This window comes from Zingiber officinale, chromosome 3B, assembly GCF_018446385.1.
Source record: "Zingiber officinale cultivar Zhangliang chromosome 3B, Zo_v1.1, whole genome shotgun sequence".
In the NCBI taxonomy this organism is placed as follows: Eukaryota; Viridiplantae; Streptophyta; class Magnoliopsida; order Zingiberales; family Zingiberaceae; genus Zingiber; species Zingiber officinale.
In genome coordinates, this window is record NC_055991.1 from 131,385,186 (window position 1) to 131,412,518 (window position 27,333).

General features: G+C 36.3%; 4 protein-coding genes, 1 long non-coding RNA gene and 2 other non-coding genes across 8 annotated transcripts; 4 read left to right on the top strand and 3 right to left on the bottom strand.

Moving 5' to 3' along the window:
• Positions 1 to 513: 513 nt before the first annotated feature.
• On the bottom strand, positions 514 to 674 carry LOC121968688. Its single transcript, XR_006108263.1, has one exon. It is a non-coding gene; the product is annotated as a U1 spliceosomal RNA (small nuclear RNA).
• A 5,172-nt stretch (positions 675 to 5,846) lies between these two features.
• On the bottom strand, positions 5,847 to 6,007 carry LOC121968687. The gene has a single exon (XR_006108262.1). It is a non-coding gene; the product is annotated as a U1 spliceosomal RNA (small nuclear RNA).
• Positions 6,008 to 6,828: 821 nt separating this feature from the next.
• On the bottom strand, positions 6,829 to 11,666 carry LOC121967784. The gene is made up of 2 exons (XR_006107851.1): positions 11,368 to 11,666; positions 6,829 to 7,165 (listed from the first exon to the last, which is right to left on the bottom strand). It is a non-coding gene; the product is annotated as an uncharacterized LOC121967784 (long non-coding RNA).
• On the top strand, positions 7,656 to 9,241 carry LOC121967781 (protein LURP-one-related 8-like). Its single transcript, XM_042518227.1, has 2 exons — positions 7,656 to 7,998; positions 8,638 to 9,241. Exons 1-2 carry the CDS (start codon positions 7,675 to 7,677, stop codon positions 8,998 to 9,000), a joined length of 687 nt encoding a protein of 228 aa, XP_042374161.1. The 5' UTR covers positions 7,656 to 7,674; the 3' UTR covers positions 9,001 to 9,241.
• On the top strand, positions 11,635 to 15,253 carry LOC121967782 (50S ribosomal protein L17, chloroplastic). Of its 2 annotated transcripts, none has more exons than XM_042518229.1 (3): positions 11,635 to 11,911; positions 13,256 to 13,665; positions 14,644 to 14,938. In XM_042518229.1, the coding sequence occupies exons 1-2, from the start codon at positions 11,695 to 11,697 to the stop codon at positions 13,663 to 13,665; spliced, it is 627 nt and encodes a 208-aa protein (XP_042374163.1). In that variant the 5' UTR covers positions 11,635 to 11,694; the 3' UTR covers positions 14,644 to 14,938. The 2 variants fall into 2 exon arrangements, with proteins under 2 accessions (XP_042374163.1, XP_042374162.1); XM_042518228.1 differs by having other exon boundaries at positions 11,636 to 11,911; positions 14,918 to 15,253.
• A 924-nt stretch (positions 15,254 to 16,177) lies between these two features.
• Positions 16,178 to 17,538, top strand: LOC121968634 (protein LURP-one-related 8-like). Its single transcript, XM_042518947.1, has 3 exons — positions 16,178 to 16,391; positions 16,684 to 16,974; positions 17,056 to 17,538. The coding sequence occupies exons 2-3, from the start codon at positions 16,720 to 16,722 to the stop codon at positions 17,401 to 17,403; spliced, it is 603 nt and encodes a 200-aa protein (XP_042374881.1). The 5' UTR covers positions 16,178 to 16,391; positions 16,684 to 16,719; the 3' UTR covers positions 17,404 to 17,538.
• An 833-nt stretch (positions 17,539 to 18,371) lies between these two features.
• LOC121967785 (2,3-bisphosphoglycerate-independent phosphoglycerate mutase) lies at positions 18,372 to 25,355 on the top strand. The gene is made up of 10 exons (XM_042518230.1): positions 18,372 to 18,529; positions 18,832 to 19,012; positions 19,433 to 19,560; positions 19,785 to 19,935; positions 20,016 to 20,219; positions 20,554 to 20,978; positions 23,064 to 23,256; positions 23,326 to 23,421; positions 23,953 to 24,108; positions 24,963 to 25,355. Exons 2-10 carry the CDS (start codon positions 18,860 to 18,862, stop codon positions 25,125 to 25,127), a joined length of 1,671 nt encoding a protein of 556 aa, XP_042374164.1. The 5' UTR covers positions 18,372 to 18,529; positions 18,832 to 18,859; the 3' UTR covers positions 25,128 to 25,355.
• Positions 25,356 to 27,333: the final 1,978 nt, after the last annotated feature.

The following is a 27,333-nucleotide window of genomic DNA, read 5'->3' on the forward strand; positions in this document are numbered from 1 at the left end:
GACTTCCAGCGCACGCAAAATATAAAATCTTCAAATCTTATATTTTTAAATCATTTAATAAGTTTCTTGATATTTATGTTTGTGATCAATATTTTATAGCAATTAAGGATGTCAAATAAGTTTAGGGTTACGATATTCTTTTATTTGTAAGATATTTAGGTTATTATTTAGATATTCAATTCCCGATTTTATCATCTGAAAGGAATTTATCTAATAAAGAGATGAGAAAAGAATGAATAAAGTTTAAAATATTAATTGAAAGGAATTTATCTAATAAAGAGATGAGAAAAGAATGAATAAAGTTTAAAATATTAATTGTCATTGTTGCCATCAAAGGAAAATTTCCAATATCATGTAAAAGAAAAGTAAACCCCCTAAAGGATAGATCATGAATTATCTATGCCTAATTCACGAAATTGGCCTCTCTAAATTCTTCGTTCAATTAAAAAAGAAACTTCAATTTTATTGGCAAAGGTCTTAGTTCAATTAAAATAAAAAAGTTTAATTTTATTGGCAGGGGCCGCGCAAGCGCGTACCCCCTCTAACACAAATTATGACGTCCACTCTCCCACTTGGGGAGATGGTAAACCAACGCCCCTCCGTAGTGCAATGGAGACCGTTGATTTAGGCCACGAGCCTTACTGATCGCCCGTCGACCCCGTCCAGGTAAGTATGATCCAATGTTGCACACAGCGCGTTTCTTATACCGTCTGTCTGAGTTCTCTATATTCCACTCCGAGATGTGGGACTAAAACCCGTGAATGTGACTAATCCTTCCCTTCTCCTTGGAAGCTGACAACAGAACTCCCTCTAAGATCGGTTGCGAACCATAGCAGAATCGAGCTTCGACTTTCAACTTTGCCTTCTCGCGATTTTGATCATCATCGCGGTTGTTTCATGGCGATTCGAATGCAGCAATGTGCTCATTTCACTAGCCTACGTGGTATTCCCTCTGCCCTTCTTTTATCTCCATGATTTTGAGAAGGATGCCTTTGTTTGTTTGAAACGGACAACAGAGCTCCCTCCGGGTCGATTTGCGAACCAAAGCATCTTCGAGTTCCCATCCACAACCCTGCGTTTCTTTTTCGTGGTATTGATCATCATTGTCACTGTTGTTTCACGGTGGTTCATGAACCAGGAAGTTCCACCTTTCGGTGCTGAGATCATACAGAGAGAGGGATCAATGGTTGCCTTGCAGGTGTGTGATTCATTTAAGGCCTATTAATTTCATGTTCATGTGATTTCCGAGTGGAGATTCGCATGGCCTTCTGGGTTAGCTTTGTCACGTTGAGGCCATCGAATAGATTCCCAAATGACATGACGATATGTTGCAGAGGAGCTCTGTTTCTGAATAACAAATGCATTAGCTTCAAATTATTTAGACCATCTCTAATTCATCATCAAAACATCAAATTTGATGACAAATTAGCACCAAAAAAAACTCTAATCCATACATCAAATTCCACACCAAATATGGTGTGATGAATAGTGCATCACCATATATTTGGTGTGGGAGAGAGTTTTTATTTTTTTAATTTTATTATATAATTAATAAAATTAAATGTAATTAATGTGTAATTATTATTTTCTTTGTCTTTACTTATAAGATATTTAAATGTAATTATTATTTATTATAAATTTAAATTAAGTGTATTTAATAACATATTTAAATTTTATTATATATAATTGTAAATATTTAATTTATTAAAATTATTATTTTAAATTTATTTATTATATTTTAATTATAATTACATTTACAAATTATCACTAATTTCATAAAAACAATACAATAAAATATTAAAAAAAAATATATGCATAAATGTAAAATACATTACCCATTACATTGACATAGAAAATAAAGATAGTAATGACATTAAATTAAAATATTACTAATACAAACTTAAAAACATGAATAACTAAGTTTAACAAACAAGTATATGGTAAAAACGATACTAATAAAGCATACATAAAATTACTTTAATAACATTATAATACTAATATTCAAGCAGATCACTCCCCATTCCGTTAAAATAATTATGAAATTATCTGAAAATATTCGTAGGATTCTAAGATTCTTGATCTTCACCCTGATATCGATTGAGTCGTGATCCTTCTCCCTGTATTAGAGATGTTTGAGATCCTTCTCCACGATGTGCAATTGATTGAGATCTTTGTACTTGCATTCTCTTTTGTATAATTCTAATTTACTCATTGTGAATATATTCACACATCATCAGGTTAGAGATTAAGTTCAAATCTTTGAATAAAATTTTAGTTTCTTCCTTGTAAAGCATAGTATCTGTCATTTTTGTAGTAGCAACAACACTTGCATTCATTGTCTCAACAAGTTGAGCATTAATATTAATTACCTTTGCAATTTGTTCATCATTCTTTTTCTTCATTTTTGCTTTTTTCACCCCTGAAAGTCGTTTATTAGAAGTAGCACCACTATTTGAATAAGTGATATTAAGATCAAAAGCAGACACATAAGGAGATGAAGGTGTATTAAATGCTTCCTCGGAGAATTGTTGTTCAGATGAATCATCATTAACATTTTATTGTCGCGATTTCATGCATGCAATATTCATAGTGTCGGTATTTTTCAATGTCTTTGAGAATATTCCAGACATGGTCAAATTTGAAACCCTTTGTATATTTTGGGTCTTCTCAAATAACATTCTGGCACGAGTTAACTGCAAGAAAATAATTGAACATCAATTATGAAGACAATGGTATATATTAATAAATTTAGACTTTGATTTTAAAATTTAGATAGTCTAACATAAATATGAGCAAAGTAACTTACAATATCTTGTTCGGATGCTCCACTAGGATTCAGATCTTCAATTTGTAGAATGCAACCTTTCATTTTGGATACTGCACTTAGCGTAAAAAACATTCTTTTTTGCAAAGATCTTGGCGGTCGGCTATGATGCACAAAATTCGGATCTGCATGAAACTCTTTCTCAACTCTTGCCCAGAATTGATCTTTCGATTGGTTGATCCCGATGATTGGATTTTGTGAAATATGAAGGTAATTAAACATGACATAAGTGTTTATCTTCTTCAAATGAGTATGAAACTTGTCAGGGGGTTGCACTCATTTTAGTAGAAGAGAAACTCTCACGAAAATTGTTGACATAAAATGCGTTATACCAATATCTGGTAAGTCATTATATAGTGAAAAAAATATGAATATAAAATTATGTAAATTTTGATTCAGTGTTAAGTCACGTCGTCTACTTAACTTGTCCCGATGTTATCATTATTGTGTCACGTCATCTGTACATATTTGTCCAAATGTGTTGATTGTTAGGTCACGTCATCTGGACACACAAAAATGTGTGTTCAATGTCTGGTCACGTCGCCTGCTAAACTTGTCCCGATGTTGTAATTGATGTGTCACGTCATCTATGCATATTTGTCCAAATAAGTTCATTGTTAGGTCACGTCATCTGGACACACAAAAATGTGTGTTCAATGCCCCATCACGTCGCTTGTTAAACTTGTCTCGATGTTGTCATTGTTGTGTCACGTCATATGTGCAAATTTGTCCAAATGTGTTCATTATTAGGTCACGTCATCTGGACAAACAAAAATATGTGTTCAGTGCATGGTCACGTCGCTTGCTCAACTTGTCTCGATGTTGTCATTGTTGTGTCATGTCATCTGTGTAATTTTATCCAAATGTATTCATTGTTAGGTCATGTCATCTAGACACACAGAAATGTACGTTCAATGCTCGGTCATGTCACTTGCTAAACTTGTCCAGATGTTGTCATTATTGTGTCACGTCATCTGTGTAAATTTGTCCAAATGTGTTCATTGTTAGGTCACGTTATATGGACAAACAAAATTGTGTGTTCAGTGCTCGGTCATGTCACTTGCTCAACTTGTCCCGATGTTATCATTGTTGTGTCACGTTATATGTACAATTATGTCCAAATGTGTTTATAACATACATTATAAATACATACCCCATAAGTAACATGTACCTCATCCATTCAATTATCTCAGAAAATGATTAACAACATTGAAGGTTCATTAAATTTATCATCTTCAAGCTCTGATGATAATAACTATACGGAAAGTTTTGGTGCAAGGCAACAACTGATCGCTCAGGTGATTTCTACCAACAATCAAATTATCTTGAATTATCTCAATGAAGGAAGCAACAAAAGTATGCATCGAGGCTCAATTCTTGGTCATAATATGATCAAATCGTAATCGTGAAGTTGCTGATCATAATCTATTCAATGATTATTTCGCCGAAAATGCATTGTATAACGATGCAATGTTTCGAAGAATATTCCGAATGAGATAGAATTTATTTATGCGAATCTGTGATGCTGTTAGTAATCATGACAACTATTTTGGCAGTACCTACGATCTCCAAATGCTCACGATGTTGCTAGGCTACTTCATATTGGTGAGCAACGAAGTTTTCCAGGTATGTTAGATAGCCTAGATTGCATGCATTGAAGATGGAAAATTGTCCAACAGCATGGGCAGGACAATATTCTGGTCGTAGTGGAAAACCAACAATTATTCTAGAAGTTGTAGCCGATTATAATATGTGGATTTGGCATGCGTATTTTGGGTTGCTAGGATCGAACAATAATATTAATGTACTTGAGTCTTCTCATCTTTTTGCTAATCTTGCTGCAAGTATTACTATTCCTGCTCGTTATGTCATTCAAGGAAAAGAGTACAATATGAGTTATTATTTAGCTGATGGTATATATCCAAAATAGTCAACACTTGTTCAAATGATTCATGTTCCACAAGATCGAAAGAATAAATTATTTGCAATGAAGCAAGAAGCGTGTAGAAAGGATGTTGAGCGAGCATTTGGCGTGCTCCAATCACGCTTTGCAATTATTGCAGGACTTTCACGTTTTTGGTAGAAAAATATTTTACATGATATACTGATATCATGTATTATTATGTATAATATTATAATTGAAGATGAACTTGATTTAAATGCACCAATCGTGGAATACTTTGAGGTGCCGACTCCAGATGTTGAGCCCGCAGTAGATGATAGTACTCAATTTGAAGAGTTTTTAGCTCGATACAGTCAAATCAAAGACAAAGAAGTTCATATTACCTTTCGAAATGTATTAATTGAGTATTTATGGAAACAATATAGTAATTTTGAATGTTAAAATCATGTAATATTATATTTTTAATTATCATTGTTTGTTTTAAATAAAAATAGTAAAATATTTTATCCTAATTGTGTATGATTTTATAATATTTTTAAAATATATTTATGCTTGAGTAATTATATAATAAAATTAAAACTTATATATATATATATATATATATATATATATATATATATAAAAGTTGAATACTGAATTTAAAAAAAAATAAAATATTAAATATCAATGAAAAATTAATTTTAAATATAATAATTATCATATTCTAAAGATTTTTTTTTGGTGTAATATGATGTAAATGGATTGGAATTAAAATAATATTTTATGCTGAAATTGTATCATCTTAGTATGAAAATTATATTTATATTTTTTTTATGTATTATGACGTGGAACTAAAATAATATTTTATACTAAAATAGTATGAAAATTATAATACGTATTGGAGATGGTTAAACATGGGCACTGAGTTATCTGGTTGCATTGATTTATATTTGCGCTGCAAACCGAACTTGGCTAAAAACTAATTTTAATCTTCTAATTAATGAAGTTACGTCTCGTGAGACAAACTGTCCGTCGTGGTGAAATCTTCAAGGCCGTTTGTAATATAGGAGCTCTGCACCCTAAGTGAAAAAATACTAGAGAAGACACCCATAATTAAACAAAATTTTTTAATTTTTATTGGCAGGGGCCGCGCAAGCGCGTACCCCCTCTATCACAAATTATGACGTCCATTCTCCCACTTGGGGAGATGGTAAACCAACGCCCCTCCGAAGTGCAATGGAAGTCGTTGATTTAGGCCACGAGCCTTCTTGATCGCCCGTCGACCCCGTCCAGGTAAGTATGATTAAATGTTGCACACATCTCCTTTCTTATACACATCCGTCTGCACTCTCCTAATTCGACTCAGCGATGTGGGACTAAAACCCTTCAATGTCAGTTGCGAATCCCTCTCTTCTCCTTTGAAGCGGACAACAGAGCTCACTCTAGGTCAGTTGCGAACCAGAGCAGAATCGAGGTTCCACTTTCAACCCTGCCTTCCTTCTTGCGATTTTGCAGTTCGGATGCATACATGTATCCCCCTGCCCCTCTTTTATCTCCATTATTTTGAGAAGGATGCCTTTGGTTTCCTTTCATGAACCTTTTTCCCTCAACCAAATTCTAGCCTCCAGTGAAAAAAATATTAAAAGAAAAAGAAAAAGAAAATATTAAATTAAGTAGGCATACAATTGTAAAAGGAAAAAAAAATCCAAAGATTGGACCAGATGCAAAGAGGAAATGAAGGTAATAAATAACAAAACAAAATGATAAAAAAAATTCCTGTACAATAAGATGCGTTAGTGTGGCATCTCGGCATTGTGGGATTAAACTAGCAAAAGTTCAAAGTTCCATGGCATCTCCTTTTTTTTGTTTGAGGCCTTGCAACTTGCATGTGAAGCCAGTGAAGGAATCCATCAACTTAAGCACACGGAAAGGCTTGTGGACTCGAAGCTTGATGAATGTTGTGAAAAAATAGTGCATGCACAGATTGCACAGAGCTGGAGAATAAAATAAAGTGGATCACGTTCATCTAGAGACAGCAAAAAGCCAAAGGTTCTCCAATTACATCAATCAGACTAGCGGAAGTTGTGTGATATTCCAAAATTCTAACATAGCTAAATCAAAATTCTGGGGAAAAACGAGCTTTTAAGAAAATGGATCTACCACAGTTCAACAAAATGATTTAAAAAAAAAAATATTAATCCCAGTTAGCCTCTCAACAAAATGATTTCAGCTAACATGGCTTGATGAAACACCAGTTTAATGTGCTAATTATACAAGTTAAAGCCCCTACTCTCTAGTAGTAGCAGTGCTGCATCAGTTTAGCTGTAGCCATCACAATATCTCGTTTCTCAAATGGGTAAAGTCATAAGGCTGGTTCTGATTAATGCACCCTCCATTTTAGATCCTGCCTATCAGCATTATCTGGGCTGTATTTTTTCCTTTACAACTAGCTACTTTACCTGCCATGAGAAAAACAAATTTTACAAGCCAAAGAAAAGAATTTTCAGCCAAGATGAAATGCGAAGACACCTCTGCATGGGTTACCATTCCATAAACCAAGATTCGATGCATAAAAAAATTGTAGCTATCAACTCTTGTGAACAAGTAGGCTGCAAAAGAACATTCATTTCGAAACTAATTCATTTGGTACTTTCTTTGAGGTATCAGATGATCCAATTTATTGCTTAATTTGGGAGAAATAGAATATTTTCTTTACTGCTGTTGCCTACTTGCATCAGCACAGCAGCAAGTTCATTAAACCATGAACACAGTGGTTGTATTCAAAGTTCTATGCTTTTGTTCTTTCGGCTGATTAGAATACCTGGAATCTCATTCCTGATGGCATTATCTTCATCTACAGTTCAAAAAAGACAACTCTCTCCTCTCATCACAAAATCCAAATCATTCACAACTTCTACCACTATATTCATAACCCTGAAGAGTATGTGCTCTATAAATACATTATGCCATGACAGAGGCAACCTCACCATTGAGAAGCGTTCTTAGCACCCTTCCTTTTAATCCGATCACAGAGAGAATGTCTAGGATTCATCCAAGACCGAGCAGGAATGATGATGAAGAGTTTAGTACAATAGCAAGTCATCCATCAGTATGGACAGTATGGAACAAGTCAAGCATGGGTTTTCAAGGAACAGATGGGTTCACAATTTACGATAGCAAGGGAAGATTAGCTTTTCGGGTTGACAATTACTCAAGAAAGCACAAATGTTTTGCAGGAGAGCTTTTGCTCATGAACGGGGATGGAAAATCAATCATGGCTCTGAGGCCACAGGTATACCATGAACGTTGTTTTAGTTTGCCACTTTTCAATAGCCATAATATGGTAAGACAGAAGAAAATTTCTACGGATAACAAAGGCTAAGTTCAAAATCTACAGATTGAGAGACGTGCAGTTAAAATTTCACACTGGTTTTCTATGATTAGATAGAATAAAACATTCTAGAATTTTTATCCTGATTTAATAAGCTTATATATGATATTGATTGACCGTAAACTCCCTGCAGAAACTTTTTAATGTTCTCAGAAAATACGGTCATGCTTGAAGAAAGTAGCACGGATAGCCTATCTTTTAGGATGATATGCTAGAATGCATTAAGTACTTTTTCCTTCAAAAACTTTTACCTATAAGTACCAAAGTTAAAGGTCATCTGACCTACCCATATCAACTTCACATTATACATATAAATACCCCCAAAAATTAGTTTAACCTATCAAGGAAATAGAAATCGCACAAGCAAGCTTTAATGAAAAAACTGTTGGCAATTAAGAAGACAAAATTAAGTCAAAAAAATGACTCTGTGAAGCAAGGTTTTGTTGATGATACTGAAATAAGCCTATAAAAGAAACTTTCTTACATGTTGAACAAATTGCCACAACGCAATTTATAACCATGCCTGTTGCGTAATGACAGATCTTGAGCATGCACGACAGGTGGAGGGGATTCAAAGACAAGGATGGTATGGACACAAGTTGTAAAACTGAAGTATTTTCTATGAGAAGGCATTCAATTATTCAGAGAGCTGATAAAGCAGAGGTGTTCATGGACAGTCCTGACAACCATTCATCTGAACCAAACTTCAGAACTGAAGGATGCTTCAAAACAAGAAATTGCAAGATCCTAGACAGCAACGGTGATGAGGTGGCACATATAATCCATAAACAAGTGAATGATTCTGTCACTTTGGGCGATGAAGTTTTCAGCTTGATCATTCAGCCATCCATGGATACTGAGCTTATAATGGCTTTTTTGGTTATCATGGACCGCATATGCTAGAACTTTTCTTTAAGTCTAACATGGTTCATGACTAGATGATAGATAAATGTAATATACCACATAGATTAATGATGGTTAGGGTAGACAAAAGCATAGTAAGTGAGTTGTTATAGAAATTATTAAAACATCTATATAATTATGATGTGATACTATTTTTAAAAGGCTGTGTTGATAGAATTTAGAAGAACTCAACTACATGAAAGTTATTTGTAAGGTCTAGCATCATTTTCTAGTTTTCCTTTTGGAAAGAGAACTTTTTCTCAATAGTGTAGAAACATGAACTCAGAGGAAGCAGTTGAAAGGGGTCCTTGTCTATCAGATGGAATGTTGATTAAGAAGATGGGAAGTGAATAACTGAAGAACGAAGCATTACTAGTATTAATACCAGCACCATGCTGATTGAAATTTGACTATTAAATAGCATTAAAAAGTAGCAATATTAATGTATTAATGTCGTCATTAATTAAAACAATCATTGGTTTTTTGAACATAACACATGTTATTACTTCCCAATGTGGGTAAAAAAATGAGTACAAAAAAGAGTATTTTTTCAGTATACTCATATGAGCTTTCTACACCATATATTTAACTTTTTACACATCATTTCAATCAGTACACAATTCATACATTACCATACTTCCACCAAAATAATAAAATAAGAGGTCAACCAAAATCTCAAGTAAATAACACAACTTTTTGATCATCTTCAAGAGCCATTAAACTTCAGAACTCAGATAGTGTTCTTCTCCTACATATCAATTAAATAGAAGCCAAAGAAAATAGATTATCCAACAGAAATAACTTATGCTTACATATTTAAGTTTGTGTGGCTAAAGGAAGTATTCAGTAATAATTTAAGGTTTTATATCTGAAGCTTACATTCTTAACACAGTGGAGAAGTGTAAAAAAAAGGAAGTATTCGAGTTATGTGCCCCACTAGAAAATTTTCTGTAGCATATTTCATACATCAACAGGGTAAAACTGCTATATGTATAATCAAAACCATAATTCTGTGATGAAGCAACAGAAACAGTCCTGTAATCAAATTAGCATCAATTCTATTGATGCTAATATTAGCACCCAAGGACAACAAATCCCAAAGGATTAGTAGGACATTTTGTAGCGGTTAATGAATCTGCTAATCAATGATCTGGGATAAAGCATCACTGTTTATGCAACAATCATCAGTGCTGCCACCATGTATAGATCCACAAGAACTTGTATAAGATTATAAATTATAATTCGTCATAGACATTGAAATTGTATGTTGATTTATAATCTTATAAAAGTTCCAGCGGGCCTGTACAGACTGAGGGCACTGATGACTGGTTGCTTAATTAATGATGATTTAGCCCAGCGCTTGCATAGATCTGCTAACTGCTACCAAGTGTGCAACTGGTCCTTTGTCAGTATTTTCTAGCAACATTGTTCAAGAAACTTTCCCATCTTCCCATCTTCACTTTGTCAGATTTCAATGAATAATAAGCACAAGCACAGGCAAAGTCTAGAAAAAAACCAATGTGATATACCTATGCTGATTGTTTATTGAACATTTAAATAGCCAATGTAAAGTTTCTTATAGCAGCCCAGTTGAAGCATAGGCTTGCTAATCGAGCATCAAAAAGTTGATTTCAACTGTTTTCCTAATTTAGTACATGGAGAAGTTTCAAGCACCACAGGTGAAACCCATCTTTAGAAGTAATGATTAAGATTTGTTCTAATTCTTCTTTCATAATGAAATACAATAACTCCTCTTCAATTGTTCTTACATATAGCTCAGTAGAATAATGTTTTCTTCTTGTGGCACAATATTATTATCTTATTTCTTTGGCACAAAAAAAATATAAATATAAATTTAATAGCATAACAAATTGACAAGCATAAGTGGACAAGCATTGCATGATACTCAGGAAATAATAAACAGACACATCTACGAGAGTCTAAATACACCCACTTCTGTGAATGACATATATGACAGTATCGGTATGCAACTGAAAGAAAAGAAACAAAGAATGGGCAAAATCCCTTCTGTCGAGGTAAGATAGATACCAAGAGTGTAGAAATTCTTGTACTCATAAACGGTTTTGCCAGCTTATTTATAGCTGTTTTCGTTGGACAAATTCACCGTGAAGCAACCAAGCTAAGATATCAAATCACACGGAGAATGCTAAAAAAAAAAAAATGGGGGAAAACTACAGACCGAACTCTATTTCAGCATGTTATGAAATCCAATGCATCCGAATCGGCACAACGTGATTAAGCTATTATAAAGATGGAAACTGGAGCTTCCGATCGAAAAGTTTCTGTAAAGCGCACAAAGATTCAACAGAACGAAGCAAAAGAGAGAGAGGTCGGAGGAACTAGTACCCAGTGAGGAGAAGTCCGGAGTTCGCAATGGACAAGGTCTAGGCCGGAGACGAAGCACGAGGAATCGAGTTGATCAAACGAAGGCTGAGCAAGCGCCAAGCAGAGATCGACCTCCGTTGGCAATCGCCGACGAAATGGGAGAGGATCGAGGAGATGGGGCGAGACGAAGACGGGGACTAATATCAGTGGCACGAATCTTAAGGCATCGTCAAAGGGACGCGGTTCGAAATAATGGGCTGCGATAAAGACAGGACGTTTACTATCCACTCGGTCCAATTTCTTTCTCTGGGCCTTATCCCTCCCCCTCTCCGCTGCTCTCCATCTTGAATGGCGATGGCTTCCTCTTCGCTCTCGCCGTGGAGTATGGCCACTCTTCGGGCCGCTCTTCCCCCGTCTCCCTCTCCTCGCCCTACTTCGGTTCGCTTCCCACCTCCTTCGTCCTTCCCTTCGTCGTCTCGAGTGGGTTCTGGTCGTGCTCGGTCCGTGCCCTTGCAGGCTTTTTCTGGCCTTGCTCCGATGAGTCTTCTTCTCTCTGTCGGCATGGGTAAATATCGCAAATGCTCACTTTCTCTTAATTTTGAAGTCATTCAAAGTTCATCGCTCATATATTCTCCCCTTTCCTTTTTCTCTTTTTTCTTAAATTTTGAAGAAGAATTACTCTTATCGGTTCCATATATATTAGTAGTTGACAATATCTTTAATTTTCGGTAAGTAAATTAACCAGTTTGACTAAATTTGGTCAGCAGTAGTTAGAATTATGGTGATTGTTGGTGATATCTATCTGATTGTGGTGTAAGTCATATACTCATTTAGGGTTCTAGTATCATGATCGTCAAAAAGGATTGTCATTTGTGAATTTGATACTAAAAGGCATTGTTAAAAATGCAAAATATGAGGTTTTATCCATTTTTCTAGGATTCTTGGTTGCACGTGGTAGCGTCCTTTGTGAAAGAAGAGAATTTCTCTTATTTTGCAACTGGAGATCCACTGTGGCCCTACTAGGTGTTTACATTGAATTACAAAAATTTACTCCTTGTTTTGGAAGACATGGAACTTAATAAACAAAACCAGGTAACAAATTCTTATGATCCTTTTCCAAAATTCCTGCATTAAAACAAGAGCTTTAGATTCATATTTTTCAGACATGTGAATTTGCAAAAGGAGATTAAAAGAGAGGCTAAAGTGGAGACTTTGGAATTGTAGGAGCTGTGAGTGCAACTGCAAGCTCCAAGTCGATACATCTAATTTACCTAAAGTATTAGCGTGTAATGAAGCTAGTCTCACGCCAAATTGTAGGAACACAATCTGCCTTCACAATTGTTAATAAAAGCAACTGTTTATGCTTCACAAGCTGGTTTCTTTGGTATTTAAAATGATTTCATTCATTCTTTGAAGGAAGATTGTTTGCTTCTTGAAGGTTCAGCGGCGCAATTTGCAACAATTAGCACTGTTCATGACATGATGAGTATAATCTTAGTTTATCTTTCCTCTCCTCCCTTTTTTGTATTCCATCTCTTGCACTAGCTTCTCATTCCATTTTTCTCTCATTTATTCAATTTATTTTTCTCATCCCAATTGTTGCTTTCCTTCTTCAACTATTGTTCCTTTTTTCCCTCTCCTGCATTCTTTTACTTTCTTCCCTTTGGTTCTACTATAGTGAGAAGACTATTCAGGTTTGCCCCTTCTAATTTATGCTGTTGCCATATTGTTTTCTGCTATAATAAACACTTAAATGTTTCTCCTTTTTTTCAGTACACAACATCGGCACAACTCGACATATTATATGTTTTCTACTTTTCTCTACTGCATTTTATTATTAATTATCTTTTAATTCTCTGTTGTCACTACTGGACTATTGTATTTGTCATCTTTTCTCTGCATTTTACAGGGGTTGATAACTTTGAGCATATGCTTGGCAATATTGACTTTGGGAGCAAATTCTACGCAATGAGACATGGAAGACGTGTTCCAAAACTCAATAGACCCCCAGATCAACGTCGAGCTCTTCTGCGTGGTCTTACAACACAATTACTAAAACATGGTAGGATAAAAACTACCAGAGCAAGGGCAAGTGCAATGAGGAAATTTGTGGACAAGATGATAACATTGGCAAAGGATGGTTCTCTCCATAAGAGAAGACAAGCATTGGGCTTCATATATGAGAAGCAAATTGTCCATGCATTGTTTGCAGAGGTCCCAGATAGATATGGAGACAGGAACGGAGGCTATACGAGAATCATCAGAACTCTACCAAGGCGTGGAGACAATGCACCTATGGCTTACATTGAACTTGTTTAGGTTAGTTGTGTCTCATCTGAAATAATATTTATGTATTTGCAAGTTTCCATATGAGTTTTTCCCCCTCTATGCTATTCCGAAGTGCAACTCATCCTATGTTTGTGAATGGTGTTGGTTTGGGTGGTTTTAATTGGACCTCAAATTCAACAAATATTATCTTGGCATTTTGCCTTCTATGTGGCCCAAATCAAGCCTTACTTACAAATGCCTGTGAGCGTTGGGACTTCAATTTGGGTTTATGTCATGTTTCTTAGTTATGCTTGTTTGTAGAGATTTGTATGGAGTTAAGTTTAAAATGGGTTGATATTCTTAGATCTGTTAACCCTCTTCATCCAACATAATAGTCACCTACAAGATCTTGATCCCTTTTACATCCTAATTCAGTTACATGAACGAAACTTTGTTACCGTAAAACTGGACAGTAATTTAGCAAATCACAAGATGCAAAGAAATTTAGGACAGACAAGAACTACAGGATGAGATGTCAAAGGAGAGTGAATCTATATTTATCCTACCTCACTTTACTAGTTATTATAGAGGGTGTGAGAGCATAGAAATACCTAGTCAAGGCACTAAGAATAGGAGCACTGACAGCGAGCGTGAGCGTGAGAAGCACTGACAGCTCCAGCCTAGTTGGGTGATTGTCGCTTTGTCAGATCCATTTATTGCTGGGGATGTTCAATTTCTTGTCATCACTTCACTTGCCAAGTAACATTTTCATGCTACATTTGGACTATTAGGAGTATTGCTTACATCCCCTCCATAGGGAACTTCATCATCATGTGTGATATGATGTGGATACTGCGCCAATCAACCAGTTGATATTACCCAGCTTGTGATGCAACCTCATTTGTTGTCTGTTCAGTGTTACCCGAGTCACAACATAACACTCTCTAATCAATCAAATTTCAAGAAGTTAATCAGAATTACATTTCATAAGATTCACTTGTATTATCCGTCTTTTCAATTCTGTTTCAGCTTCAATAGTCTTTCATAGCAAAGGAACCCGAATATCAAATGTCGGATTAAATAAAGTTGAATTTCTATTCAATCTTCATGCTTGAAGGATAACCTACGAGTATGGGCAATGTCTAAAAGGCAAAGGTATCCTACACTTAGTGTTTGGTGTTGACCAACTTATTTTTGGCAACCATATTTTTATGAATTCACTACTCGCGATTGTCTTCCAGATTCAACGTTTTAGATTGGCTAACCATTGACTTTGGAACTGATGGATCACTTTATCTTTCAGAGCTTACCGGTGCACCATTTTTCTGAGCAAGAAAAGGGGATGAAAGATTCTCAAAATTGAACTGCATAATTCGAGGGCATTTTAATTCTCCATTCCTTGCAACCACATTTGTATCCTTTTGCTTCCTGTCTATTGTTCAAGTTCTTCAAACGTCTTTATTGCTGCATGTAGCCAGACTTAGCAATTATGCTACATCTTCGGTTGTTCTACATCTTCAATCTCACAGGAGGAGAATTGTGTAATAGATGCTGTTTTTCCCCAGATGATGACCTGTTGAACCTGAGATGTTAAGTGGAATTGGTCATAATCGACTTCAAAACGTGTGTTCAATCGAAAGGAATCCTGTCTCATCATTTCAAGTTGGATTCTTAGTGTCACTGTTTAAAATATTTATATAATACAATACTAGTACTCATTTTAAAATATATAGTGCAGTTTGCTAAATGACAACCCACTGAACTTTGGCAAAAGTAGAGATAGAGAACATAAAGGCATGGTAAATTATGTTGGGATTGGAATAATTAGAATTCATTGCTCCTAATTGTGTAGCTAATCTAGGGGGTCAAGAGGGGTTAACATGTCTAAACGTGTTGCCTATTTTAAGGTTTCAAGGAATTGATTATGCGAAAGTGCTTCTTAAGAAAATAGACCTTTAGTGAGAGATAATTAAGATGAAATAAACTACTCTTTAGTGTTGGTGCAAAATGATGTGGTGGTAATGATTTTGTCTATGAAAAAGAAGTGTTTGTACCTTAATTTTGGGGGTTTCTATGTACACAATACATATCATATTCTTTTTATTCATTTGTTTGTTTATGGGATACACTTGCCCGAGTGCTAGTAATAATTTTGTCAAGGACAAAGGATGCTGATCGAGCTCGCATGCTTTTATATTTGCAATAAATAAGTCTATCTTTTTTAAAATTTTGGTTCCTACCGAGAAAATTATTGAATGCTTAGTCCAAGTTTTGAAGGGAAAATAGGTGGCCTAGATTAGAATTGAAAGTGACTAATGTGATTAATTTGTTTCTTAAGTTGGCTCGTAATTTTGGTTTGACCACGTTAAGGTGGAGATTTTGCCACATATTCAAAGCACGTTGTAAAAGCAAAAATCAAAACTCATTCTCTCGACTTGACTCGTGATGTAGATTGAACGAGACAAGGTCGGTCGGTTTGACAAACTGGTCCAATACTGAATCTACAAATTAACTGCGTTATGAATAAACGATTGCCATTGTTCTCGTGACACAAATATCTTGAGCAATTAGCGACTAGTTATCCTTCTTCGCATCTCAGATGATAAGTTCTCAGCCAAGCAGTCGAGGTGCCAAAGATGTGAATCATGAAGAAATCGTAGTACAGGAGGAGATGAGAGGTTAGGGTTTAGAATCATGAAGAACGAGTGAGAGGAGGAGATCGAGAGAGGCAAAATCATGAAATTACGGTTTGACATCATCAGTCGACTAAGGAACAGGTACAATTTAATGAATTAAATTAATATCTTAAATCATAAATTTGAAATCAAAACTGAATTAATTGATGTTTTTTTATAAAAAAAATGAATTTATAAATTAATCGGATCAAACTTCAAATAAATTTCGATTAATTCGATGGATCGGTTCATTGGATTTGAGTGATATTTGGCTCAGCTAAACTTTTAATTTTAATATCAGATATCTCCACGTAATCTTCAACTTTCGAACGTGTAAATACACTCATTCCGCAAGGGCTATTTGGTCTAACGACTCTATATATTGCTGCTCCAGCTCCTTGCTCCTCTTCCAATTCCCTCTCCAGTCTCCATGGCGAAGGTCCATCCCAACGCGACAGCCGTTCAGGATGAAAAAACGCCGGAGATCTCCGTCGTCCGGAAGGAGGGCGGCGGAGCGTCGTCGCTGACAGTTTGGCGGAAGTCTTTGTTGTTCGGTTGCAGCGGGTTCACCGTCTTCGACTCGAAGGGCAATTTGACGTTTAGAGTCGACGTCTACGGCTCCGCCGTCGGTGTCCTCGTCCTCATGGATCGTTGTGGCAACCCAGTGCTCACCCTCCGTCGAAAGGTATAATTTTATTAAAAAAATATATTCATTTTCATTTAATTTTTATATAAATTTTCGCTGAATTATTTTGCTAAATTGCAGAAGCTGAGCCTGGGAGAGACGTGGTTGATATTTAAGGGCGAGGAGGACTCCGTCGACCCGGTTTTCTCCGTCAAGCGGCCGGTGAGCCTCCGCCACGGCAGGGCGCTGGCGCACGTGACGCCCTGCCACAACAGCGGCGGCGGCGGGTACCAGGTCGAGGGGTCGTACGCGCGGCGGAGCTGCCGCGTCTACGACGAGTGCCGGCGTGCGGTAGCGGAGGTCCGGCGGAAGGAGGCCGCCGGCGGCGTGGCCTTCGGCGGCGACGTGTTCCGTCTCGTGGTCGAGTCGGATTTCGACTCGTGTCTCGCGATGGCAGTCGTGATCGCGCTCGACCAGATGTTTGGGTGATTAGATGTTTTTAATATCTTCTAATCATCAGTTAATAAATCGGCTAGAAAAATAATAAAAAAATGAGAGTGTGTATATAAATTACCTCGTTTTAACATAAATACGCCAATAATTAACCAAATCTCAGCTGTTTAATCTTAAATGTTTTCTTAAACAGTGGTTTAACATATAAACCAATTTAATGACCTCTTTAATAATTAGAGTTCCAAATAAATTTTTTTATGCTTTCAATATACCACATTAACATTATAACTTTAAATGAATTTTTTTTATGGTCCAATTTATAATATATACTTGTATGAATTTATATCAATTTCAATAAAAAGAACAGATTACAAATCTCAAAACTACTTCTGTAATGATTTAAATTTTTTTATATATCTTTTTTAATTCTACAGAGCTCAAATAATTTTATATTAGAGATGCATTCTGACTGTGTGGCTCATGCAGTCGCATGACGTGGATAGTGGAAGAAGGTATATTATTTAACAGTTTAAGAACTTCCCATTCTAAATAATTTTATACTCATTTTTAGAAAAGTGGAACATGAATAATTAAATGATTACTTGATAAAAATTATTTTCATGAACCGGCCCGGCTTTTTTTCTCTCTCCACAAGCGTGAATACCACGCCAGCAAAACGAACAAAATATTCAATTAATTATTTTTTTTATCACACAAATGTGCGGGTCCCGCATCTACGCAAGGCGGGTAAACCAACGGGTAGCTAATGGCAAAACGAATGGGACTGTAATCGGCTCCTTCACCTCTAGAAACTTCCTGCGGGCGGCGCATCAGGTATCGTCTGTTTTCAGCATCGTCAAAATCTATCCGTACATTTATCCGGCACGACTGCCGTAGATTAAGAACCGTTCGGTTAATAGAAAGTAGGGTTTCATTACCGTCCGATCGTATGATTTGGCAATTTGCTATTACAACCCTGATTTTCGCTTTATCCACGGCTCCCCATTCTGTTCCTATAGTAAAATTCTGGGGGCGACTGGAATATGCCGGAACGTGATTCGACGAAATAGGGGCGTGAATACTAACCCTGGGAACGAGATCTCTATAAATGCAACCGAAAGGTTCCAGCGTTCCCAGCAAGGAAGAGATCTATTCGCACGAGGTTCTTGTTCATCTCTCGTTTCTTCTAGACTGTTTTTTTTTTCAGGGTTTTTGTGTAGTTTTCCCATTGATTTCTCTCTGGTTCCTCTTCTAGTCTGTATTTTTTTTCCCATTTAACTCATTTGATTTGAGCTACTATGGTGGTTTCCTTCAGATCTGGATTAGGTTCTATTGAATCGATTGACGATCCACCTTTTCTACTATTTGCTGTTTTTTCTTAATGAGAAGGAGAGTTTACCCACTAGTTGTTTAGTTTAATTTGTTTGGGATTTTTACGGAGAGGAGTGTCCTTGTGTTCTACAGATTTGCAAATCTGAAGCGTTTTGACGGCATGGGCAGTTCGTGGAAATTGGAGGACCATCCCAAGCTTCCCAAGGGAAAGACCATAGCCGTCGTTGTCTTGGATGGTTGGGGTGAGGCGAATCCGGATCAGTATAATTGCATTCATGTCGCCCAAACTCCGACTATGGACTCTCTTAAGAAGGTATGTTTTCCGTTGGAAAGATAATTTATTCGTCTGTTTCATAGATATTTTTTTCATTCATAGATCAGATAAAGGTGGCTTCTTTGCGTAGATTATTGCTATGATTCAAACACGAAATTTGACATGGCCGTTCTATGCAACATATAAAGTCCATTCTGGTAATAAACGTATGAAATCTTGATAATCTGGCGATTCTATTTCTATTAAGTAGTCAAATGTTTTTGGTGTAAAATATAAGAATAAGCTCATAGTTGTGGGGACGTTATTTATCATATTTCAATTGCATAAATTTTATCATGCCTAGTTTATATTTGATATGCAAGAAAAAAAAAACATTGTTTACTTTTGGGTTCCTTTGGGGTTGGTACTTTGATGCCATTTGACAACAAGGTTTTTAACCTTCTTTGTTTCTTTAAAAAGGGTGCTCCAGAGAGATGGAGGCTGGTAAGGGCTCATGGAACTGCCGTGGGGCTTCCAACTGAGGATGACATGGGTAACAGTGAAGTAGGACACAATGCACTTGGAGCTGGAAGGATTTATGCGCAAGGGTATAATATCTAAGTCCATATTCTTATTTGATGACTTGTTTTTGTCCCTTAACAGATTATCAGCCTGCTGTCACTTTCATTATATTCTTCTAAATTTTGATTGGAAACTTTGCTAAATTTAACTATAAATGTATCCTTCCTACTGTCCAATTGGATACTAGAACACTGCAAGCCTTTCTCGTAGGCCTTATGAATTTTGATAAGAATTCTCTTTCGAAAACCAGTGCTAAGTTGGTGGATCTTGCCCTTGCTTCTGGGAAAATATATGAAGGAGAAGGCTTTAAATATATTAAAGAATGCTTCGATAAAGGTACCTTACATCTCATTGGGTTGCTGAGTGATGGGGGTGTACATTCTCGGCTTGATCAGTTGCAGGTATGCAATGACCAATCTATTACACGTTTGATTGCTGCTATATATGGCCAAATTGCTCTAGTGGCTGTGAATCCTTGCAGTTGCTTTTGAAAGGGTCTAGTGAGAATGGTGCAAAGAGAATACGTGTACATATTCTCACTGACGGACGTGATGTTTTGGATGGTTCAAGTGTTGGGTTTGTCGAAACATTGGAGAAGGATCTTGCTAATCTACGAGAGAAAGGTATTGATGCACAAATTGCATCTGGTGGTGGTCGAATGTATGTAACCATGGATCGGTATGAGGTATGCGATTATTTTTATATTTTTGAAAATAAGAAATCAATAAGTAGATATAGAATCAGAAAAATCTTCTCTTTTTTTTTCTTCATTGCGCATAAAAAATCCTCAATGTCTTTCAAATACATGGTTAGACATGAAATGCACATTTGACTCTAGTTTCTTTTGGATTTAACTTTCATTTTACTGGGGCTTCTATTGAGTTGAATGGAAATCAAGGAACCATCTTTTCTTTGCAGTTACTTCTGTTGGTTTCTTTTTCATATTTTGACAACTTTTTATAGGATGGTATTGTTTTCATCTTTCTTGATTGTTTTCTATTGATGGTATATTTTTGCAGAATGACTGGGGTGTCGTTAAACGTGGTTGGGATGCACAGGTTCTTGGTGAAGCACCTCACAAATTTAGAAATGCTCTTGAAGCTGTGAAAACACTAAGGCAGGAACACAAAACTAATGATCAATATTTGCCGCCATTTGTTATAGTTGATGAGAATGGCAAGGCAGTTGGTCCAATAGTTGATGGTGATGCTGTTGTAACATTCAACTTTCGAGCAGACCGTATGGTCATGATTGCTAAATCATTAGAATATGAAAACTTTGACAAGTTTGATCGTGTTCGTGTCCCAAAGATTCAATATGCTGGAATGCTTCAATATGATGGTGAATTGAAACTCCCAAGCCACTACCTAGTTTCTCCTCCAGAGATAGAGAGGACATCTGGTGAATATTTGGTGCACAATGGTATCCGTACTTTTGCTTGCAGGTATTGTGCTATAGCATCTCAATTTTGCACATGCTTAGAAGTAATCAATAATACTATGCAGTTTTAGTAATCATAAAAAAATCTTATCTTTATTTTGCTTGAATTATAAGTTGCTTTTTCTTTTCTCTAGTTCTTTTTTGCATGCACATTAATAAGGGGATTTTTACTAGAAAGCATTTTCACCGATGTTTTTCTAGGGCTGTAAATGAACCAAACGTTCGTGAACAAGTTTGGTGTTTAGCTTGGTAAGACCTTGTTTATGTTTGTTCAATATATACAAAATCAATTAAATAAACAATCTTGAATAGCTCGTTAAACTAAATAAAAAAGCTTGAATACATATGTGTTCAGTTCGTTAATGTTCATGAACAACGTTATTGTTCACGAACCATATTCATTAATAAAACTCTTATCTATATACTAAATAAACAAAAAAAATAAAATAAAATAAACAAATAAGTTTGAATTATTAAGTTCAATAATCAATCAAACAAGTAAAAGTTTCAAACAATCAAACGAGCTTAAATTGAGAGCGCGATAACATCTAAATGAACCAAGCTCAAGTTTCAAATAAGCTTTTCAAATAAGCTCAAGCTCATGAAAGATAAATTAAGCCTAATTTGAATAATTATTTCAAAGGGTTGGTTCATTTTAAGCTCGGTTTGGCTCGATTAGCTTATCAAACAAGCTTGAATATCCCAAAGCTCAGCTCGGCTTGTCTACAGCCCTAAGTTTTTTGCTGTTTTTTATAATGATTTCTTTATAATTGATGGAGGCTACCTAAGTATTGTATAGATACCATGATATTTTATTGTAAACTGTTTTTTCTTGCAAGTTACCTAATAACTACAGCATTCTTAATGTCCAAAGTTTTACTGTTATCCATTATTATAGGCAATCTCAATACAAGTTAGAATATAGAATTTATATTTATAAGATTAAACTAAAATCAATGTCTTGATTTTTTCAGAAAGTCTATATCTTTATAAATTAAATTTTTTCTGTCAATTTTTAGATGTTAACCATGGTCTGAAACACGCTATCATAGTAGAAGATTGTTTGATGAAAATGTACATGTGTTTTCATAACTTGGTCTGATGAATGATTTGAGCAACTTGAACCCGAAAATCGACCTATTTTATAATTAGTGAATTGGATCCTTACAAGATGGTATTCACATTTATTATGCCATTAAACAAGGAGGTGATTTTCAATAATCAACATTAGCTCAAACGATTCATTAAGAACAAAAGGCACCAAGCTAAGATTGAAACAAAAAAGGTCCACTATTTCTTTCTATTTCCTCTTTGTTTTTTTGTTTCTATGTCAAATCTTTTCTTTTTAACTAATTTTTCTTTAATGTATAAACTTTTATTTATCTATAGAATAAGGTGTAAACTCATTTTTCTTTAGCCACGAGTAAAGATTTCTTGGTAGCATAGTTTAATTCTCTGCCTTGTGATTTATGTAGATGCAAGGTCTTTACATTTATTTTCTTATTCAAGAAGAAAAGAATACCTATTGTTATTATCGATATGAAATTAGTTTTTCCAGTGTTTATGTAGGACTAGAATGGGCAGGTCAATATTTTTACTTAGATGAAGTAAAATGACGAGAAATAAGAGAACAAAAACTATATAGAAAGTAAATAAGAGCATAACTAGTAAAACACGTTAGAAACATTTTACATGGCAAAGGTCATGACAAGAGATAGTGGAATATATGCAAATAATAGCAAATAATGCATACAAATAATTTTCATGGCTCTTTCTCTTTCTTCTTCACATAACGCAAATGTTGAACTTGACTCTAACAGGAATTAATTTGGCTAAACCACCCAAATGGTGTGCAAAAGGCCATGTTCTATTAATGTCACCTTGTATATGTTGATCTAGTGTGGTGTGATTATCCAACTAGAATGGTCAGATCCATAGAATTGTAGGCCACTTCCAATTGCATCCTCATGCTTGTACATTTGGTGTTTGTTATATTGCCTATGTTAAATCCTTTATGCTTTAACTAATTTTTCTGTCTCTTTTGTATCTATTACTATATTTAAGAAACCTGTTTATATCTGTCCAACAGTGAAACTGTCAAATTTGGTCATGTCACATTCTTCTGGAATGGAAATCGATCTGGATACTTCAATCCATCCATGGAAGAGTATGTTGAGATTCCTAGTGACTCTGGTATTACATTTAATGTTCAACCCAAGATGAAGGCATTAGAAATTGCTGAGAAGGCAAGGGATGCTATCCTCAGTCGCAAATTTGACCAGGTAAAACATGTTCTCAATAGCAAATAATAATTCTGTTTACTCTCTCACACATTCTCTATGTTCCTGCAGATCCGTGTGAATTTACCAAATGGAGACATGGTTGGTCACACTGGTGACATAGAGGCAACTGTTGTGGCTTGCAAGGCGGCTGATGAAGCAGTTAAGGTAATTGATTTATTGGATAATTGGACTGCCTTCTGTGTTTCTTTTACTGCATATATTACATGAACTTTTGCTGTGAATTTTCCTTTACAATGTATACTGTCTTTTATGTCCCATAGCTTCTTTATTCATCCTGTTAGATGGCAAAAAATTCCCTTGCCTTTTGAATATTCAAATTCTTTAATTGACAGGTTTGTGTATGCTGTGCCTTAAATTTGGGCTCAATTCTTTTGATAGCACCTGAGTTTTGTTTTTATTATAGCTCATTTTTAAGTTTCAATACCACATATATAAACCATCTGTTTGAATAACTTATTGGTTGTACTGTTTCAATCTTATGGTATGGATAACTCTAGATGATGAGGCAAATATACAGGTGATGGCAAGTTAGAAGATAAAATATTATGTTGCTGCTTTGTTGTTCAAGTACTTGAGTGATTGAAATAACTGATTCTGAATGAAAAGAACATGCCTTCTTCCTTTGGTGATTGGAATGATTGATTGGATGACAAATGGCATTGCCCCTTTTTACAGATCATTTTAGATGCCATTGAGCAAGTTGGTGGCATTTACGTTGTCACAGCAGATCATGGAAATGCTGAAGACATGGTAAAGAGAAACAAATCTGGCAAGCCAGAACTTGACAAATCTGGGAACATTCAGATTCTCACTTCTCATACTCTTCAACCTGTAAGTACATTTGAAATTACCGAACTGTTATCAGAGTTTAATATTTTACTATAGCGCCGCACTATATTAACAAGTCAGTAGACCTGTCTTTGCTAAATTAACTTGGAAAATGATAAGTTTTGTCCTGGATTATAAGCCAATCAATATTGTTTTGTCAGAGAATGATGGAATACTTCCAAAATTTGTTCAATAAGGTATATTTTAATAGAAAGCGGATGAAACAAACAAAAAATTGGTCAGAGTAGGATCATATTAACAAATAGATACTACAGTTAAATCACAATTTTAGTTATGGGCAAACGACAATAGATTTCAATTGAGTTGAGGTAGAACAGTTGATTCCCTTGTGCAACCATGCGTCACCTTTTTAGTTGCTTCCGGGGCAAATCAATAATCGTTGCTCAACATTGTTCATCCGCATGGCATCACCTATCTGGCAGATCTTGAAGCTAATGAGTAATATTACCCACATCATTACTTATCTAAATATGATGGTTATTTTTATATCTGTATATTTGGAATTTCATGGCATCTTATTGGGAAATCTAATCAAGCGTGATCAGTTGCACTGATTTGGACGGGAATTTCATGGCTCTTCTTTTTTTTTCCCTCCCTCCTTTTTTTCTGTTTCCTCCCCATTTCTTTTTAAGATACAGAGGGAAACTCATTCCCTGCCTCATCACATTTCCTTTCTGCGTTGCAAACGTGCACAATTAAGGGTCGTACATTTGTTGGGTACATTTTGGTTGAGAGTCAAACAACTGTTCTTATTCCAGCTCCTGCATGACAATGCTAAACGTAAAAACGAGATGAATCCATGCCTTATTTCAATTGATCATGTGAAAATTTTGCAGGTGCCGATTGCCATCGGGGGCCCTGGACTTGCAGCTGGTGTCAGATACCGCAAGGATGTGCCTGATGGTGGCCTTGCCAATGTCGCTGCCACCGTCATGAATCTGCATGGTTTCGTGGCACCAAGCGACTACGAGACAACCCTCATTGAAGTAGTTGACAACTAAACGCCACTTTCTTTTTTTTTTACGAGTTTGAATTTTCAATAATTTATATTGGATGATTAAGTTGCATGACTTTAGGAGTAACTTAACATCACAGTCTTCGTTGCTAAATGCTTTTACTTATTTTCTTGTGATCAAATGCTCTACTTATTTTGACGCAAGTACATTTGTTCGTACTTCGTCCATAATGTAGTGAGTGTATTTGGAATAAAATGAAATTGAATTTGATAATGGTGTGGTAGATAAATTATGAGGGTATTTATTTTGTTTAGAGCAGCGGTTAGAAGTTCGTCTCCGATCTTGAATCCTACTACGGCTGCGCGCGGAATCATTCAGCTGAATTTGGGGCCAAAAACTGTTGAATTCGGGGTCAATTAAGTGAACATATTAGGAACTCAATTCTTTGCATCAGGTGCTCCGTTTTTAATTTCGATTTTGGGCCAAATGTGCGATTGATTAATCAGAGATTTAAAATGCTTATATTTTAAATTAAGTTTAATTTAGCATTTGTTTATATGGAATTTAATAAAATATGCAAATCACGGCTTCGGAAACTCGAAACACAAACTGAACGTAATCGTGCGCTCGCGTCATGGAGGAACCCGACGGTCCCTTCCTAGCCTCCGCCGGCTCGAAGGCCCATCGCCAATGCCGCTGTTGGCATTTCCTCTTCCTATGCTGCCTTCTCCTCATTTTCTTCGCGGTCGCCGCGCTGGTCCTCGCTCTCACCATCTTCAAGATCCGTAACCCCTCGGCGGCTCTCGTTTCCATCCGCGTCATCGGCGCCTCATCCGCCACCGCGGTGACCAGGTCGGGGAGGTGGCGGTGCCGCCCGATAGGATCTCGGCGTGGGGGACGGAGATGATCCACCTCGCCGTGGCGGTGGAGGTCGACCGGATCTTAACGATTGATCAACTGATTGATTGGACTATCTTTACTCACGGGACTTCCCCAATCAATAGACTGATTGATTGGGCTCTAGTTTAATCGATCATCTGATCGATTGACCAACCCTAACTAGCTTCACTCAAGCTTAGGGTTCCCATTTCTAACATCTAGTCAAGCGTGACATGTTGAAACTTTTCATTGTCTAGCATCTGGTCAACGTTGACTTGTTGGGACTTCGTTACCACGTGTCCAGTCAATCCTTTGACCTACTTGGACTTTTCACCTCATGCCAAGTGTCTGGTCAATCTTGACCCACTTAGATTTATCATCTCGTACCAAGTATCCGGTCCTCCATGATCCACTTGAACTTCCAAACACCATGTGTCCAGTCAACCTTGGTCCACCTGGATTTTCACTGTTTGACTTCACTCACCATGACATCCCTTCTGCCTAGCTTCACTCATTAGTGATTCCTTTCTGCCTAGCTTCACTCACTAGGGCTTCCCTTTTGCCTAGTTTCACTCACTAGGACTTTTCACTTGGCTTCATTTATCAGAACTTTTCACCTGACTTCATTCATCAGGATTTTTCATCTACCTAGCTTCACTCATTAGGACTTTTATAACTGTCTGATTTCACTCACCAGGATTTTTCACACCAAGTATCCGATCAACACTGACCCATTTGGATTTTCCTCTTTTACCAACCTTCCCATTGGAGTTGCCCTTGCTTAATCTCTAGTTACGACTTTCTAGTCAAACACCTGGTCACCATTGACTTATTTGACTCTTCTTTACACCAACCTGATCAACCCTCGACCAGAGCAGAATTACACTAATAATCTCTCCAAACGGACAATTACACCTGTAATCTCCATACATTATCAAACATCAAAACTCAAACATCAAGATCCAAGCTTTATCCAACTCAAGGTTAGTCAATCTGATCAACCTTGACCTAGGAAAAATTACACCAACACTTAAGTTGCTAGAGGGTCCCATCGATGCCATAATTAAAAAGGCGGATATTCTGGTTAGTAAACATGTTATTGAAAGCGTCATAGCGGAGATAGTCTACTTTGAATGATTCCAACCGGTTGAGTTCCTCCTCTTGGAACCTATGAAAAGCCACCTTGGACTCATCTAATTCAGCCTTTAAGACAGTCAACTCGACATCTTTCTCCTCAAGTTGGAGCGTGCTCGTCGCTTGCTCCGCAGTTCAACTATCTCATTCGGCTAACAGAGCCGCTTTGAGATTCTTGGCCAAAATCCGAACCTCCTTGTTTTTGATGTCGAGATCCTCAATGGCTCGAAGTTTCCTG